General features: G+C 42.5%; 1 protein-coding gene and 2 long non-coding RNA genes across 4 annotated transcripts in view; 1 reads left to right on the forward strand and 2 right to left on the reverse strand.

Moving 5' to 3' along the window:
• Positions 1-9,681: 9,681 nt before the first annotated feature.
• LOC101735128 lies at positions 9,682-12,493 on the reverse strand. Its single transcript, XR_004220607.1, has 3 exons — positions 12,289-12,493; positions 10,329-10,567; positions 9,682-10,026 (listed from the first exon to the last, which is right to left on the reverse strand). It is a non-coding gene; the product is annotated as an uncharacterized LOC101735128 (long non-coding RNA).
• A 1,131-nt stretch (positions 12,494-13,624) lies between these two features.
• LOC101730936 (serine/threonine-protein kinase shk1/pak1-like) overlaps positions 13,625-19,485 on the reverse strand; it is a 100,393-nt gene continuing 94,532 nt past the window's right edge. Inside the window, exons 29-38 of one of the 2 annotated variants that reach the window (XM_031894087.1) lie at positions 19,398-19,463; positions 18,930-18,986; positions 17,829-17,957; positions 17,500-17,604; positions 17,322-17,412; positions 17,090-17,208; positions 16,301-16,352; positions 15,445-15,526; positions 14,488-14,639; positions 13,625-13,780 (exon numbers count right to left, since the gene is read on the reverse strand). In XM_031894087.1, coding sequence (XP_031749947.1) covers positions 13,767-13,780; positions 14,488-14,639; positions 15,445-15,526; positions 16,301-16,352; positions 17,090-17,208; positions 17,322-17,412; positions 17,500-17,604; positions 17,829-17,957; positions 18,930-18,986; positions 19,398-19,463 — 867 coding nt within the window. In that variant the 3' untranslated portion in view covers positions 13,625-13,766. Of the gene's footprint in view, positions 13,781-14,433; positions 14,640-15,444; positions 15,527-16,300; positions 16,353-17,089; positions 17,209-17,321; positions 17,413-17,499; positions 17,605-17,828; positions 17,958-18,929; positions 18,987-19,397; positions 19,464-19,485 lie in introns of those variants that run through there. The other variant, XM_031894088.1, reaches the window with a different exon arrangement.
• Positions 14,629-17,495, forward strand: LOC116407918. Its single transcript, XR_004220619.1, has 3 exons — positions 14,629-15,582; positions 16,918-16,971; positions 17,401-17,495. It is a non-coding gene; the product is annotated as an uncharacterized LOC116407918 (long non-coding RNA).

A 19,485-nucleotide genomic window follows, 5' to 3' on the forward strand; every position in this document is an offset into this window, starting at 1 on the left:
TCATCGTGACTAGCAATGTGCAGACTGATATGCGTGGGAAACTGTCCTGCAAATTGAAATACAGAGATTTTTGACAGATATATAACAGGTTTAAATAGAGAAAAATCACAGATTTGGGGCTTCTAATCAGTATGAACCGGGCCGTGACTGCAATGGAGTCAATTCCATCATCTTTACTTGTCACCCCTTGTAAAATCCATGCTTAATGAAAGTTTTAGGGCTGTATCTATAATACTAGCCACTGTCACAGCCTACACTTTTGCTTTCATTATACCCTGGGAATGACACTGGGAAGACAGATGAGCTACAGATGAGATAACTGAGAGCAGCAGACTGTAACATCCATGCAAATAACATTTATCGACCAAGGTTAGCCGTCTCTTACATAATTCCCATTAGTGCTACTCGCTGATCCAAAAGATGATTCTTTTAAAAGCTGAAACAGACTCAGACTTACCATTTTTTGCACGGAAAGGAAAATGAACTGCAAGAAGTTATAGGTTAAGGTTGTTCACCTTGAAATTAAAGGAGAACTAAAGCTCAACAAAAAAATTAGGCTAGAAATGCTACACCTTAAGCCTCGCTTACGCTCAAAAGCGCAGTTGCAGTGCCTGCAATATGTTAAACCATATTCATTAAAGGTACTTGTACCAAATGTGGTCCTTGCACTTCCCTTGGTGCCTCTCAGACCTTCCTGCCTGTAGTTACTAACTGAGCCCTGCTGTATTGATACAGGGGAACCTGCGACACTAGGGTTCCCTTAGTGCCCTGGGTCAAAAAGTGCAGCACACTTGCAGTGAAAGAATAGGAAACACTGGAAATGATGCCAACCAGACTTTGAAAACATTCAGTTTAATAAACATACTGATGGCTACCACTGTTGGACTGGTGCTTTAGGGCCATGGCTATAGCTGCCACCCAACCGGAATTTGACTGACCTAGCACACAAATCGCCAGCTAGGGCGATTACAAATTTACAAATACAGCTAGTTGGTATTACAAATTTGCCAGCAATATAAATTCTCATAAATATGTAAGGGCAGCAATCCTACCTATAATCCCTCCCTTTGCTGACTCTTTCCACGGCAGATCACCCCCTTTTATATATAGGCCAGCCTCTGCCCTCGCCCCACCCACCTACCCATTTCCCCACCCCATTTGCTCATTTCTCTGCCCATTCCCCTACCTAGTCACCCCAAGTGACATCACTGCTCGTCCCCCAACCTAAAAGTTGAGATTATTCACAAAACCAGTTAGCAACCCTAGCCATGGCCCACAGGGGGGTCAGTCACCCCTGGTTATATTTCGGCTACCACGGCGACCAATCCCCCTGTGGCCTATGCCCCTAAAGAAACAACCCATGGCATATTGCTGTAGCATCTCGACTAAGGATTATTATACAGCAGCTTTTGGTTGTCATGTTCTTTTAGCAAACAGCTATTATGATTATGTTTTGCAACAGAGTCATTTGTTTGTTTTTTACTTAAAAGCCAAGTGGCAGAAAGGGACTATGGATATGCCCTCTGGGTTCTGTACATTTCAATAACACTAAGAGGAGCTGGGGTAACATTGTTATCGTACGTTTGCCAACAAATCCATTCATCTGCACAATACAGACAATAATTCTTTTTATGTTATCATCCATTTCTCCCACAAAAGAAACGCTCTTGGCATATCTGAGAAAAAAGCCATCCTGAAAGCTAATGTTCTGTCTAAGCAATATGCTCTCCTCTATACACGAGCAGCTCAGCAACCAAAGGGGGGTATTTCATTGCACTCCCATCGTCTGTAACTAATAGGGCGCCGGTGGATGGCATGCTAATAAAATCATTCCGTGATAGAATATCTCCATGTGGATTATGTTCCTGGGCAAAGCTTTGCCGTTGCTTTCTGATTTCATCAAGGAAAAGGTTATTTCACTGCATGACAAATCATACAATTTCTCTTATGGCGCCTGAGCAGTCATTGTCCCCTTTATTGAACTGGTTATTTTCTTGTGTTCTTGCTGTTCTGTAATTTATTCCGGATGTATAACTTTATCTTAAACAGAGTCATCTGTCAGTAGCAGTACATCATCCATCATGAGTGCCGTAGTGTATAGGCAAGGAGGAAATAGCTAGAAGCATGTTTATTTCCTGGAAGTTATGCCACTGCCCTCCCATTGCATTGTATTGTAATAAATAGCACATGAAAGTGCCTGCTACAGGCGCACATACTGTAAATATTTTACATAATGTAATTACAAAGTATCCTGTATAGTTATAGTGGCCCAAACCAAAGTAAATTGCTTCAGAGACCATCTACAGGCCAGCCAATGATCACTGAACTACAGTATTTAAAACTTGTATGATATGTACCAGACTACACTGATTTTGCCATTGGTAGATTAAGGGACAACAAAATCTTTTTGAGGTTCCCTACATGCCCCAAACATTTATGTGCACTTTATTTATTGAAAAGGCATTATTGGAGGATGGGCCCTCCAATAACTACTGCTGCCTCCCTTTGATATTAATAGAGCCTGTTTAGTCATTACTGTTTAGTCATTACCTATGTTTCCATATCCTCGATGCTTATGCAACTGTTAAAGCAGTGCTGTCTGTCCTAACCAGTACTGGGCTGGCAAATGCCAGAGGGGCTGCAGAAGGATGCCATAGACAGTCACTATTTATTGGGCTGGTGGGGGGCTCTTTGGGCCTCTGTGTACATGAAATGCCAGGGCCTATTTTGACGCCTGGTCCAGCCCTTAGTCCTGGCCCCCTGAATGACCTTGGCCTTCTTCTTTCTTGCAGCTCTTAAGATACTCCTGGTGAGTTTGTGTCCTGTATTTTCTAATCTGCCATATTACTGTCCCCAATACTCTATAAGCTTTCAGTGCCCCAGTCTACAGGTACAGTAAGTTTGCCTGGCAAACTGTACAACATTGCATAAAGGAACTCTATACGCTCCATCCGAGATAAGTATATGGGAATAATAATAGCGCTGTCATATATTTATGCTTTGTCTCATTACTAAGGAAGGGTCCCCTGCTTTGGAAAGTGCCATTTATGATCCTGCTGAGATGGCCATGCCCCTAAGGATGGAATGCCAAGCCATGCCACCTTCTGACTTCTTACACTGGGATTATGAATATAATAGAAGGCACAATGGCTACCTGCAATCTGACCCAGTAAGGGCTATGGCATATTCAGTGTTTTGACTGAAGTGCTTTCAGGCAGACTCACAGCAGTCTAACCAATTTTCCTCATCTGTCACCCTTTCCCATTCGAAAGAAAGGTAAACACTCAGATTGACAGTGGTGGGCGATAGGTTTGCACCTCTCTGCCATGCCAGTTTGGTTTATTTCAGGACAACTCCAAACCTTAAGCAGGTCTAAATTATCTGTAGATTCTGACACATACCCAAAGGGCTGCTGTAAGACGCAATAGACAGCCATTATTATTGAGCCTCTGGTGGACTGTTTGGGCCTCTATGGCCTATTTTGACCTGGTTATAAGGTAAAATGAGAAGGCTTTGGCTTGGAGCTCATGTCAGTTTGTGTCCCACTGTGATTGCTGTCACTACGGTTATACAGGGGTTAATCATCCCTGCCAAAAGCCTACGTGTTCACAGGACATTTTCATACAATGAGCGTGTGGGTAATATTTGGGTAATAATCCTGAAATAAACACTACACGCTATGTTTGCCCAGGCCCTAATAACTGTGCCAAAACGATGATCTTCCTTTCAACTGAGCTTTTACACCCAAATAAAAATGACTTGAATTCTTGCAAACATGTCAGACAGATGATCCATTTAGGAAAGCAACAATAATATTTACTTTCTCGAAGGTCAGGTTTGTCACATAGCATGACGGATTGGAAGACTTTAAAGGAAAAAATAGGATTGGATTTGCTGAAAAGCACTTATATAAATCCAACAATATTTAGAGGATGAAAGAGCAGTTCTGAGCTGTCGCGGGCCGCCTTCTATACCTTGGTCAACACAGCTGTGGGCCCTTGTAATGAAGTTTACAGAAAGCGTTTGTTATTGAGCCTTTCTGTTTGTAGTGCAAGGTCAGCGCTTCGGATACATTGTGTAATCTACAGGTTATTAAAGTGCAAATTGTGTCCTACCAACATGCTGAAAGCAGATGTAGCAAAGTGCCAATGAATGATCTGCAGCAAATAAAATCATAAATTACGTTTATATTGTGAGCTTAAGGTTTATTTGACGGGGAAAAAAGCTGTGACTGTAAGCAGTTCTAGCAACTCACACACCTCCCAGCAGCTCATTGGTACAATCCTCAATCAATACAAATACAGTGACATATTTTACCATTTTTAAAACCCCATTGTAATATTTTGGAGGAAAAATTTAGCAAAATATTTGTTCTTTTTTTCTTTGTTTCAATAATTTGATTAGATATGATAACAATTAGTTCTGACCAAACTCACTCTGTGCCTGTGCCCCTCTTAAGTGGGACAACTGCCACTTAAGGTCCCCATACACGGGCCGATTGTAGCTGCCGATATGGGTCCCTTGGACCGATTCGGCAGCTTATCGGCCTGTGTAGGGGCAGAACCGAGGAGCCTGCCCGACCGATATCTGGCCTGAAATTGGGCAGATATCGATCGGGCAGGTTAGAAAATCCAGTCGGATCAGGGACCACATCGGCTTGTTGATGCGGTCCCCGAACCGACTGCCCCATTGCCGTGTGTAAAATTCGATCATTTGGCCCCAGGGCCACATGCCTCCCCGATATCGCCCACCAATATGTGGGGATATCGGGTGAAGATCTGCTAACTTGCCGACATCGTGTATGGCCAGCTTTACTTGAGGAAATCCGTGTGTGGCCTGTACATATCTTTATAATGGGTACAAACAATATCAGCACTTCCCTCAATCCAAAAGGCAGACCCCATGACATTGTGGTGTAATGGTGAAGATACATGGGGCAATTAGTCGCCACAACTTTTAAAAGCTCAGTTTCAGCGACTAATCATGCAACTTAGTTGCCATAGACTAATATACAAGTAGCAAAAAATTGCATGTTGTTTGCGCTGTGCCGATTAGTCGCTGTGAATTTATTCAAGGTTGCAGTGACTAATCGTCCCGTGTGTCTTCGCCCTTAGGGTAAAGGTGGCCATACATATGCCAGTTACAATGATCGTTCATCTTGGAGCTTCTGGCTTTTTCAGGTGATGCCAAATAGCAGGGGGGGGGGCTCCTGTTGCAAAAAGGGCCTATAAAACTATTAGTATGAAAACCTGATTGGTCACTGAGTGAGCCCAAAGTTTATGATTTAGAATTTTTTTGTGTAACATCAAACTGCTGTGATTGGAATGTTCTTGCCCGCAGAAGGGTAAATATATAGGGAATAATGTACCCCCTATTATCCAAATATAGAGGAGAGCACCATAAAGCAGAATTCTGCTAAAATGCTATTTATTTCAGACCAAAAAACACAACATGTTTCGGGCAATGTGACGCCCTTTATCAACCACACTTGATAAAGGGCGTCACATTGCCCGAAACATGTTGTGTTTTTTGGTCTGAAATAAATAGCATTTTAGCAGAATTCTGCTTTATGGTGCTCTCCTCTATATTTGGATTGTATTGAATGGCTCAGCGGTGTGCCTTGCGAGGATTGATGCATCAAGCCTGATCTAAGGGCTGTGCGGTTGAATATCTATTTGTTGAATGTACCCCCTATTGTAAATTATAAGGATATTATAAGCCACAGAGTTCCATGACCAAATAAACACACAAGGCCAAGGACTGAGTACTTTTATACAGCTCATAGAACTCCGAGGGAACTTCTAATATCCTTGTATTTTTCAACGGGGGGTACATTATTTATTATAATACACAAATTTCTTTTAATTGATAACATCACTAAGCACCTTAATAAGGATAACATTTATAGGATATTAATGACTTTTGTGTATTTTATAAATCTGGTGGAGTATGACCAGCTGATACGGCTGGGCTTTTTGCTTGAAGAGGTGAGCCACTGCCATCAATGTGTGTGAAATGGAAACATATATATATACAATATACAGTTTGGTCATTTCCCTATGGCACCAAACTGTAAATGATATCGTTTTAAACGGTACTTAGTGATGTAATTTCTGTCATATGACTCACTAGAGCGTGTATATTATAATAAAGTCCCCCCTGTTGTAAAATATGAGGATATTAGAAGTCACCTCAGAGTTCCATGACCTGTATAAAAGCACTTGGCCTCGTATCTTTATAAGGTCATAGAACTCCTTGTGACTTATAAAATCCCTATATGTTACAATAAGGGGTACTTTATTCGCTATATATTATAAGGAACTCCTCGGGGACTTATAATATCCCTATATTTTACAACAGGGGGTACTTTATTCACTATAAATTATAATGAACTCCTCAGGGACTTATAATATCCCTATATGTTACAATAGGGGGTACTTTATTCACTATATATTATAAGGAACTCCTCGGTGACTAATAATATCCCTATATGTTACAATAGGGGGTACTTTATTCGCTATATATTATAAGGAACTCCTCGGGGACTTATAATATCCCTATATTTTACAACAGGGGGTACTTTATTCACTATAAATTATAATGAACTCCTCAGGGACTTATAATATCCCTATATGTTACAATAGGGGGTACTTTATTCACTATATATTATAAGGAACTCCTCGGTGACTAATAATATCCCTATATGTTACAATAGGGGGTACTTTATTCGCTATATATTATAAGGAACTCCTCGGTGACTAATAATATCCCTATATGTTACAATAGGGGGTACTTTATTCACTATATATTATAAGGAACTCCTCGGTGACTAATAATATCCCTATATGTTACAATAGGGGGTACTTTATTCACTATATATTATAAGGAACTCCTCGGTGACTAATAATATCCCTATATGTTACAATAGGGGGTACTTTATTCGCTATATATTATAAGGAACTCCTCGGGGACTTATAATATCCCTATATTTTACAACAGGGGGTACTTTATTCACTATAAATTATAATGAACTCCTCAGGGACTTATAATATCCCTATATGTTACAATAGGGGGTACTTTATTCACTATATATTATAATGAACTCCTCGGTGACTAATAATATCCCTATATGTTACAATAGGGGGTACTTTATTCGCTATATATTATAAGGAACTCCTCGGGGACTTATAATATCCCTATATTTTACAACAGGGGGTACTTTATTCACTATATATTATAATGAACTCCTCAGGGACTTATAATATCCCTATCTGTTACAACAGGGGGTACTTTATTCACTATATATTATAAGGAACTCCTCGGTGACTAATGATATCCCTATATGTTACAATAGGGGGTACTTTATTCACTATATATTATAAGGAACTCCTCGGTGACTAATAATATCCCTATATTTTACAATAGGGGGCACTTTATTCGCTAATATATATATATATACTCATTATTATCAGTATCAACCTCCATATGTTGATAATAATCTCCCTGCAGTGATCCCCAAAGGAAACACAAAGCTGCAATACAGTCCCTGAATGTCCCAGTAAAGATAAAATGAAATCATACGACGCAGTCAATGCAACTTTACACAAATAAGGACAAAAATGTTTACACCCTATCAGCCAGTTGGCAGCAATGGGCACCTGTAGTGAATACCTATTTTTTTTTTTTTTTTTAACAAATATCTTTATTGAACAACAAGATAATCAAGTACAACATTGGCATAGGGTGTGCATTGGTAACAGTGAAAAAGATCCAAGAGAAGTCCAAGACCTAGGAGTCCTACAAAAAGTGTGGGCTATGGAGGGTTTGGGGGGGAGGATTGTTATCTATGGAGGTTCCCGTAGGGGAAAGGGGACTGGGGTACCGAGGCAGTCTGTCCAGTGGCGCCAAATTTGCATATAGGTGAGCAGTTTCCCTCTTTTGTCCAGTATAGTCCGCTCTAAAGCAGCAGTATCATCCATGGCTTTTTTCCACTCCTGCGATTTAGGGGGTGTCTGGTCCTTCCAGTGCAAGGTGAGTATTCTCCTGGCATGGAACATGGCTTTTAATATAAACAATTTTGTATGATTGTCCAGAGTATCGTTTAGGTCTACTGTTAATAAGCAGTTTCTAGCAGTACCCTCTGCCCAGCCCGGGATTGCAGCGGTAAGCCACCCAGTTATCTCACCCCAATACTTTTTTAGGCTTGGGCAACTCCATAGGGTATGTACTAGTGTAGCGGTCTCGGAGCCACATCTTGGGCACAGAGGTGAAGTGAATACCTATTTCTCTGTGCCAGAGAGCCTCGTTACCCGTTTCTCTGTGCCAGAGGGCCTCGTTACCCGTTTCTCTGTGCCAGAGAGCCTCGTTACCCGTTTCTCTGTGCCAGAGGGCATCGTTTCCCGTTTCTCTGTGCCAGAGGGCCTCGTTGCCCGTTTCTCTGTGCCAGAGAGCCTCGTTACCCGTTTCTCTGTGCCAGAGGGCCTCGTTGCCCGTTTCTCTGTTCCAGAGAGCCTCGTTACACGTTTCTCTGTGCCAGAGGGCCTCGTTACCCGTTTCTCTGTGCCAGAGAGCCTCGTTACCCGTTTCTCTGTGCCAGAGGGCATCGTTTCCCGTTTCTCTGTGCCAGAGGGCCTCGTTGCCCGTTTCTCTGTGCCAGAGGGCCTCGTTGCCCGTTTCTCTGTGCCAGAGGGCCTCGTTGCCCGTTTCTCTATGCCAGAGGGCCTCGTTACCCGTTTCTCTGTGCCAGAGGGCCTCGTTGCCCGTTTCTCTGTGCCAGAGGGCCTCGTTGCCCGTTTCTCTGTGCCAGAGGGCCTCGTTGCCCGTTTCTCTGTGCCAGAGGGCCTCGTTGCCCGTTTCTCTGTGCCAGAGGGCCTCGTTGCCCGTTTCTCTGTGCCAGAGAGCCTTGTTACCTGTTTCTCTGTGCCAGAGGGCCTCGTTACCCATTTCTCTGTGCCAGAGAGCCTCGTTACCCGTTTCTCTGTGCCAGAGAGCCTCGTTACCCGTTTCTCTGTGCCAGAGAGCCTCGTTACCCGTTTCTCTGTGCCAGAGAGCCTCGTTGCCCGTTTCTCTGTGCCCTGTGCCTTTAGCAGGGACAGAAAAGCCTTAAGAGTAAAGAGTGTTTGTGCTCTTAGTGCTCACTATCTTACCAGGGAGGTGGCCCCCAGCCAGCAACAGGCCCAGAAGAGCCCCCATTTGCTCAGATATTTATTTAAAAATGGGGCAATTAAAAGGGCAAGAGAAAGAGATTTTTTTTTTTAAATATCTATCGCTTTCTTTTTTACATTTTACTTTTTGTTTTTTATTTTGCTCCTTTTTTTAAATAAATATCAAGTGCAAGTTACAATTTTATTTATTCAAGGTCTTCTATTTAGGATGCACCTTTCCTATAATTGACCGATAAATTATACCAATTATTCAATGGGCTGGCCATTCTATGGGTGTCACTTAAGCACCTTTCTTGTTTCCTTACTGGTTGCTATGGTCAGTGATCATGGCAACTCCAAAGGAAAAAACCAGACTGCAGTTTAAATGCAATAGCTGGGGAAAAAATAAATGAAAAAATATGTTTTAGAATGCCACTATATTACTGGCAATCTTAAATTGCCTTACCCTTTGAGCAGGCATTTCCTATATGAAAATACAGTATTTTGTATATTTTTTTAATTTTTTGTCCAGTTGTGGGCTATGCCTTCTTCTCTTACTCATCATTAGAATTTATATTAAAAGGATTATGGATATGAGCCAACAGTGGGCTTGGAGGTTATTATGGCCATCTTCCCCAATAAGAAAATCTAGCATGGATTGATATAATCTAAAGATGGAATATTTATTGTATAAATCAGTACACAATAAAGATTTCTCAGATGCAGTTGTTAGAAGATGCTGTTGTCCATGAAGAAGAGAACATAGATGGCTACCATCGGGACCACGATGTTATGTGGGGGGCCCAAAGATGTTAAATAGGCCCCCTATGCCCCAAACCCTCCCCCGATGGCTGCCTTCTTCTGTTCTTTTAGTGCTTCATTCCTAAGGAGAGATTGTTCAGCGTTATTCATGGAGTAGGTGAGTTTATAATAATTCTGTCATTTGTTTGTTTTTACTATTTGCATTTATAGTTTTTGTCATTGCGTGCTTTATATATAACGTTCCCTTTGCTGCTAATGTAAAGGTCAACTACAACTATCTAATATTAACGTGTTCTCCCATCTCAGCTTGTTTGTCTTTTCCGTAGATTTAAGGTCCCCATACACGAGATCGCCAAGTGAGCAGTTGCTGGTTATAGTCAATGCATCGTGTGAACTATAATGAGAATGAGCAGTTCCCCTTACCTCTGTGCGGCTGTTGGGCAATGTTCTTCTGCACACCCCTTTCACCCCAGATCTCTCCAATGAAGGGGTGCGACAGAAGTTGCCTTGCAGACGGTCTTCTAGATGGGAAGAAGAGAACATAGAGGGCTGCCATCGGGACCACGATGTTATGTGGGGGGCCCAAGGATGTTAAATAGGCCCCCTATGCCCCAAACCCTCCCCCGATGGCTGCCTTCTTTTGTTCTTTTAGTGCTTCATTCCTAAGGAGAGATTGTTCAGCGTTATTCATGGAGTAGGTGAGTATATAGTAATTCTGTCATTTGTTTGTTTTTACTATTTGCATTCATAGTTTTTGTCATTGCGTGTTTTATATATAACGTTCCCTTTGCTGCTAATGTAAAGGTCAACTACAACTATCTAATAATAACGTGTTCTCCCATCTCAGCTTGTTTGTCTTTCCCGTAGATTTAAGGTCCCCATACACGAGATCGCCAAGCAAGCGGATCTTCACCCGATATCCCCACCTACGGGTGGGTGATATCGGGGAGCGTGTAGGTAAGAAAAAAAATAATTTGATCGTTTGGCCCTGGGGTCAAACAATCAAATTATATTGGCGCAATGGGGCAGTCGGTTTGGGGAACGCATCAATGAGCCAATGCAGTCCCCGATCCGACTGAATTTTCTAACCTGGCCGATCAATATCTGGCCAATTTAAGGCCAGATGTCGGTCGGGCATGCCTGTCGTTGCTGACCCTACATGGGCCGATAAGCTGCCGAATCGGTTCAAGGGACCCATATTGGCAGCTACTATTGGGCCGTGTATGGGGACCTTTAGCCCAGTTTAGTGACCTCTGCCCTAATACAAGTCTTTATTATTGGTGGCTTTAGTATCGAATTAATTTGTATGTAGGAAAGCAAGAGAATATTGTATGAACGGGAGCAGTAGATGGTTAAAGTCAATGCATCGTGTGAACTATAATGAGAATGAGCAGTTCCCCTTACCTCTGTGCAGCTTATGGGCAATGTTCTTCTGCACACCCCTTTCACCCCAGATCTCTCCAATGAAGGGGTGCGACAGAAGTTGCCTTGCGACGGTCTTCTAGATGGGAAGAAGAGAACATAGAGGGCTGCCATCGGGACCACGATGTTATGTGGGGGGCCCAAAGATGTTAAATAGGCCCCCTATGCCCCAAACCCTCCCCCGATGGCTGCCTTCTTCTGTTCTTTTAGTGCTTCATTCCTAAGGAGAGATTGTTCAGCGTTATTCATGGAGTAGGTGAGTATATAGTAATTCTGTCATTTGTTTGTTTTAATTATTTGCATTTATAGTTTTTGTCATTGCGTGTTTTATATATAACGTTCCCTTTGCTGCTAATGTAAAGGTCAACTACAACTATCTAATAATAACGTGTTCTCCCATCTCAGCTTGTTTGTCTTTCCCGTAGATTTAAGGTCCCCATACACGAGATCACCAAGTGAGCGGATCTTCACCCGATATCCCCACCTACGGGTTGGCAATATCGGAGAGCGTGTAGGTAAAAAAAAATAATTCGATCATTTTGCCCAGGGGCCAAATGATCAAATTATATCGCCGGCAATGGGGCAGTCGTTTCGGGGAACGCATCAATGAGCCAATGCAGTCCCCGATCCGACAGAATTTTCTAACCTGGCCGATCGATATCTGGCCAATTTTAGGCCAGATATCGGTCGGGCAGGCCCCTCGTTTCTGCCCCTACACGGGCCGATAAGCTGCCGAATCGGTTCAAGGGACCGTTATTGGCAGCTACTATCGCCCCGTGTATAGGGACCTTTAGCCCAGTTTAGTGACCTCTGCCCTAATACAAGTCTTTATTATTGGTGGCTTTAGTATCGAATGAATTTGTATGTAGTAAAGCAAGAGAATATTGTATGAACTGGAGCAGTTGCTGGTTATAGTCAATGCATCGTGTGAACTATAATGAGAATGAGCAGTTCCCCTTACCTCTGTGCAGCTGTTGGGCAATGTTCTTCTGCACACCCCTTTCACCCCAGATCTCTCCAATGAAGGGGTGCGACAGAAGTTGCCTTGCAACGGTCTTCTAGATGGGAAGAAGAGAACATAGAGGGCTACCATCGGGACTGTGACATAACAAACTGTATAAATTGGATGAAACCAAGAGATATTTCTGTTTATGCTGAAATGTACCCCCTGCCCCCCTCCTACCTGTTGTAGCAAATGCATTGTGTAGGTTAATCTCATCTAGGTGTGTATTGTGTGTATCCAGCCGGCTCTGTCTGGCCCTCCCCATGTAATTGCCCCTATTGTGAGGGCACACAGAGCCAGACCCCATAGTGACACAATACACATAGTTACCCCTTGTGAGAGCAGTGCTCTGTCTAGTAAATGCAAAAGACTGAACTGGGCATGCTCACTAGGTGGCTTCCCATAGGCCCAGTGGGATTAGCTATGATTGGCCCCTCTGGAAGCTGCCTTTGGGTTGGCAGAAGGAGTCAAATCCTGTTTTGGTTTTACGACAGGGGCTGTTCCCTTTCTGGCTACAAAGGTGGCTGCCAAGAGTTCCAAGGGGCCTTTTGTCTGGGGTGTAACCTTAGCTACGGCAGGACCCCCTCCCCTGTGTTCCCCTGGAATCTACCTTAGCTGCGGCAAGAAGATTCCCCCCAACTGGGTGTATTTCCCTATTCCCTAAGGAACAAGAGTGCAGGCTGGCTACCACCTACTGGCTTATGGGAACCTGCTGATGGCAAGTAGCCCATAAGTTCCCATAAGCCAGTAGGTGGTAGCCAGCCTGCACTCTTGTTCCTTAGGGAATAGGGAAATACACCCAGTTGGGGGGAATCTTCTTGCCGCAGCTAAGGTAGATTCCAGGGGAACACAGGGGAGGGGGTCCTGCCGTAGCTAAGGTTACACCCCAGACAAAAGGCCCCTTGGAACTCTTGGCAGCCACCTTTGTAGCCAGAAAGGGAACAGCCCCTGTCGTAAAACCAAAACAGGATTTGACTCCTTCTGCCAACCCAAAGGCAGCTTCCAGAGGGGCCAATCATAGCTAATCCCACTGGGCCTATGGGAAGCCACCTAGTGAGCATGCCCAGTTCAGTCTTTTGCATTTACTAGACAGAGCACTGCTCTCACAAGGGGTAACTATGTGTATTGTGTCACTATGGGGTCTGGCTCTGTGTGCCCTCACAATAGGGGCAATTACATGGGGAGGGCCAGACAGAGCCGGCTGGATACACACAATACACACCTAGATGAGATTAACCTACACAATGCATTTGCTACAACAGGTAGGAGGGGGGCAGGGGGTACATTTCAGCATAAACAGAAATATCTCTTGGTTTCATCCAATTTATACAGTTTGTTATGTCACAGGGACCACAATGTTATGTGGGGGGCCCAAGGATGTTAAATAGGCCCCTATGCCCCAAACCCTCCCCCGATGGCTGCCTTCTTCAGTTCTTTTAGTGCTTCATTCCTAAGGAGAGATTGTTCAGCGTTATTCATGGAGTAGGTGAGTATATAATAATTCTGTCATTTGTTTGTTTTTACTATTTGTATTTATAGTTTTTGTCATTGCGTGTTTTGTATATAACGTTCCCTTTGCTGCTAATGTAAAGGTCAACTACAACTATCCAATAATAACGTGTTCTCCCATCTCAGCTTGTTTGTCTTTCCCGTAGATTTAAGGTCCCCATACATGTTGAGATTCGCTCGCTTGGCGAGATCGCCAAGCGAGCAGATCTTCACCCGATATCCCCACCTACGGGTGGGCGATATCGGGGAGCGTGTAGGTAAAAAAAATAATAATTTGATTGTTTGGCCCAGGGGCCAAATGATTGAATTATATTGGCGGCAATGGGGCATTCGGTTCGGGGACCGCATCAATGAGCCGATAGGCCAGATATTGGTTGGGCAGGCCCCTCGTTTCTGCCCCTACATGGGCCGATAAGCTGGCGAATTGGTTCAAGGGACCGATATTGGCAGCTACTATTGGGCCGTGTATGGGGACCTTTAGCCCAGTTTAGTGACCTCTGCCCTAATACAAGTCTTTATTATTGGTGGCTTTAGTATCAAATTAATTTGTATGTAGGAAAGCAAGAGAATATTGTATGAACTGGAGCAGTAGATGGTTAAAGTAAATGTATCGTGTGAACTATAATGAGAATGAGCAGTTCCCCTTACCTCTGTGCAGTTGTTGGGCAATGCTCTTCTGCACACCCCTTTCACCCCAGATCTCTCCAATGAAGGGGTGCGACAGAAGTTGCCTTGCAGATGGTCTTCTCGATGGGTCGTTCTGCAGGCACTCGGAAATGAAGAAACGGAACTCGTCGCTCCTGGAAAAAAAAAACGGTGGCAAAATGATATTATATATTATAATTGTTCATGTTACATAATATCTCATTTCCCAGAGTTCACACGTTTAACAGTCTGTTAATAGAATCAGCACAGCCAAGTGCCCTGTATACCCCATTATCCTCTCTTTAAAGTGCCTCGCTGCCCAATCACAACACAGGCAGATAGGGGCTGTTCGAGACAGCAATAGAAGAGGGTGAGCCCATTACTTACGAACCCTGAATTATTAGGGTACATTTACCTGTGACCAAATTTCTGTCTCTCTGGTTTTGCCAACATCTTAGTCTGGCTTGTAATGGCTGCCAGATACCAGTCCCAAGATCTCAAGCTCAGCACGAGAGTCTGCATTTGTGCATTCAAGAGCTACACATGTTACACCTTCACCCTTATTTCGGCCGGACTGGGACACTTAATAGGCCCTGGCATTTCATATACACAGAGGCCAAAACAGCCCCCCCATCCCAATAAAAAGTGATTGGCTATGGCATCTTACAGCATTTACCTGCCCTCATTTACCCATTTATCCCTTTCCCCATCCTTACTTTACCTCATATCACCATAACTTCTACCTTGCCTATTTCCCTACCTTCCCTGACTCTCTTTCTCATTCACACACCTTATTACACCCTTTCCATGTTCCCGCTCTCCCCCTAACTGCCTATTCCATTTCCCCACCCTCTCCCCCTAACTGCCTATTCCATTTCCCCACCCTCTCCACCTCTTTTCTGTTTCCATTTCCCCACCACCCCCTCACTGCCTTTTCCTATTCTAGTGAAAGAGACTCACCATTTTCCCCATGGTGTTAATGTTGGCGAGGGACCGCGTGTAATCTTCTCAATCAGCCTTTGTTGTGGAAGTTTGCTGAATGCTAGGATGTAAAGATACAACACAAAAATATGACGACCGATGAATACAACATTTCGGGTGATTCACATGAATTCAAATTTTTAAGCTTTGTCGAATCCTGTAAATTCTGTAACTCAATGTGTTTTTTTTCTCAACGGACATACAAAAAATGAATTGGGAATCAGGAAATCAATTATTACAATTGTTTCGAAATGGAAGATACACCTCTTATCGGCCTATACAGGAGCTTGCCAGGTTTTAGCGGCCAGTTCATTACATTTGTGTTTTCAAATTTTATTAAATGGGTACATTTACAAATTAAAATTCCTGTTCTTTGCCTCAAAAAATGGTGTATTATGGGAACAAAGCAAATTTAAATTTTAGTAAATCGGCCCCTTTGTTTTTAATATTTAATAATATTCTATGTTACAGTGTGACACATAAATGCCCCCTGACCATTCTACTAACAGTTCTACATGCAGTACAGTACAGGTATAGGACCTGTTATCCAGAATGCTCAGGACCAAGGGTATATTGGATAAGTGGTCTTTCCGTAATTTGGATCTCCATACCTTAAGTCTACTAAAATTTCAATATAAGATTAATTAAACCCAATAGGGCTGTTTTGCCTCCAATAAGGGGTAATTATATCTTAGTTGGGATCAAGTACAAGGTACTGTTTTATTACTACAGAATAAAGGAAACCAGTTTTGTAATTCGGAGCTTTCTGGATAATGGGTTTCCGGATAAGGGATCCCATACCTCTATACACACGCACACACTAGGGTTTACTTACAGAGTCCCTCCGCCATTTCAATGGCTGCAATGCCGAGTGACCAGATGTCAGCCTGGATATTAAAATATGGGGAAAAGACAATTATTAGAGAAGAATATACACAGAGTACATGGACATAATTCCAGTTGCAGATGATTCAGATACTTCTGATCCCTATCCACCCACACCCTGATAGTGATCCTATTTAGGATGCACAATAACAAATCCATTAGAAGCCTATAATCAAGTAGTGAAGTGTGTGACTTTTATGTCTAGAAAATGACCCCAAACTGAGAGTCGTGTGTGTTACACGGAGTGTGACCTCCCCATAAAGCATAAGCAGTCAAATGAAGTTGGTTACTAATATTCTTGTGTCCTCAGGGCCGGACTAGGCCGCCGGGACACCGAGAAAAATCCCGGTGGGCCCCGGCGGCCCAGATCCGACCCTTGCCGGTGCTCCCCCTGCCCGACCGTTCCTCCCCTGATGCGTTAAATTTACGCGCTCGGGGAGGACATCGGATGGGGTGCCCTGCGGGTGGTTAGGGGACGCGGCCGGCAGGGGCACCTACAGGCCCTTTACCCCCGAGTCCGACCCTATGTGTCCTGCACCTAAAATGCATTTCACGCTCTCATTTCAGATTCTCGTATCACAGAAACCACATTACAGCTCTGCATTCTCTGTTACGAGAGGGGTAAGTAAAGTGAGTGGAAGATTCCATGCAGTTCACCGCGTGTAAGCGACATACATTTTATATAACGGAGACATTAACTCTACAGTAAACTAAAAAGAGAGGGAAGACATCGCAATACCTTATGGTCATACTCAAGCTTGTTGGTGCCATAATTAGCCAGTACTTCTGGGGCCGAGTATGTTATAGTCCCAGATGTACTGCTGCTCTTTCCTCCACAAGTGGCAAATCCAAATTCGCCTGAAATTGTATGAGAAAAGCAGGAACGTTAATGTTCATTTAGACATGCTAGCCACCAATAAACACCATGGAGAAAAAAATATCATTGTGTTCAGATTCCAAGCGTCACTTACCGATCTTCACCTCTCCCATTGAGGTGATTAGGATGTTTCCGGGCTTAATGTCATGGTGGATGACGTTCTTTTTTTGAAGGTGGAAAAGGCCCTGAGAAATCAAGAAAGCAAAAGTCAGTATATAAATATTTATTAGAAATATGCAGAGTAGCACCAAGGAGTTCAACATGTGACCTACCGTGATGATTTTTTTGCAGATGTAGGAGATCCACCTTTCTCCTAAGGTCTTTCTGGTGCCAATGAGGTCTTGAAGAGTGGCACCAGTGATGAACTCAGTAGCAATCTAGAAAACAAATAAAGAATATTTGGTCAACTATTTTATTTCCCTAAAAATGTATTGGGAACCCGAGGAAGAGGCTCTGTGGCTTTAAGTCTTGGTGTGACTGCAATATCAGCTGTTTCTTACCAAACTGGATCATGTTTGCATGCAAAATGCGTATTCGATCAGTTAAAATTGGCATGTTTGCTACATAAATGTGTAACCTCTCCGAATAAACACTTCCTTACCCACAGTCCTTCAGGGAGTGATGGTGTCCGTGGGGCCTGATGGTAATAAGCCCCATAGAAATCCACGATGTTTCCATGGCCTGACACCATTTCAAGGACTTCAATTTCTTTTTGTATTGCTTTTTGCTTCTAGTATAAAAAAAAAAGAAACAAGGTAAATAAAATGGATACAATAACAATTTCAAATACCCCAACCTAACTTGATGTTATGAAAAATGACAGTAATATTGTAATATCCCAACATGAGTATTGTATAATATGACGGAGACTCCGTTAGTTCTTTAATATCAAACTGTACAGGTATAGGACCCATTATCCAGAATGCTTGGGACCAAGGGTATTCCGGATAAGGGGTCTTTCCGTAATTTGGATCTCCACACCTTAGGTCTACTAAAAATGTATAAAACATTAATTAAACCCAATAGGATTGTTTTGCATCCAATAAGGATTATTTATATCTTAGTTGGAATCAAGTACAGGTACTGTTTTATTATTACAGAGAAAAGGGAATCATTTAACCATTAAATAAACCCAATAGGACTGTTCTGCCCCCAATAAGGGGTAATTATATCTTAGTTGGGATCAAGTACAGGTACTGTTTTATTATTACAGAGAAAAGGGAATCATTTAACCATTAAATAAACCCAATAGGACTGTTCTGCCCCCAATAAGGGGTAATTATATCTTAGTTGGGATCAAGTACAGGTACTGTTTTATTATTACAGAGAAAAGGGAATCATTTAACCATTAAATAAACCCAATAGGGCTGTTCTGCCCCCAATAAGGGGTAATTATATCTTAGTTGGGATCAAGTACAGGTACTGTTTTATTATTACAGAGAAAAAGCATTATTTAATTAAAATGGAGTCTATGGGAGACAGGCTTTCCGTAATTCAGAGCTTTCTGGATAACAGGTTTCCGGATAAGGGATCCCATACCTGTATTTGTTATTTTACAGAAACATAGTTATTAGGGACCAGGGTATTTCACTGACTGTATTTGGTTAACAAGTTCTCTTTCTACCGATAACCATAATGTAGGTATAACCAAAGGCTAATTAGTATCTAATTACAGTAATCAGTAATCATGAAGACACATTACCTCTTGATCTTTAATGACTACAATGGCCACCTCCACTCGTCTGATTCGGTGCCATCCCTGTAACAAAAGTAGGAAAAGAAACTCAGCGATCATTGCTAACAAAACAGAATGGGAAAGCAAATAGATATACAGAAGCATGTAAATATTATTATTATTATTAACATTTATTTATAAAGTGCCAACATATCCCGCAGCGCTGTACAATAAGTGGGTTCCATACATTGCACATACAGAGTAACATATAAAGCAATCAATAACCGATACAAGAGGTGAAGGGAGCCCTGCCCAAAACAGTTTACAATCTACAAATATGGAAAGGTTTATTGGCTGAAGCACAAGAAAAACACAGAAAGGACAATACTCTAGAGGGCACAACCAATGGACAGAATTACATAATAATTATAACAATTACATAATAATAACCCAAAAGCACACACACACATTTTAACACAGAATAAAATATCTTACATTGTAAATCACTCCATTGGGGTCCTCTCCAATTCGTTCCCCCAATTTCAAATATCTCCCGGGCTCCTGAAAAACAACATTGAAAATG

The sequence above is a fragment of the Xenopus tropicalis genome, chromosome 1, assembly GCF_000004195.4.
Source record: "Xenopus tropicalis strain Nigerian chromosome 1, UCB_Xtro_10.0, whole genome shotgun sequence".
NCBI classification, from domain to species: Eukaryota; Metazoa; Chordata; class Amphibia; order Anura; family Pipidae; genus Xenopus; species Xenopus tropicalis.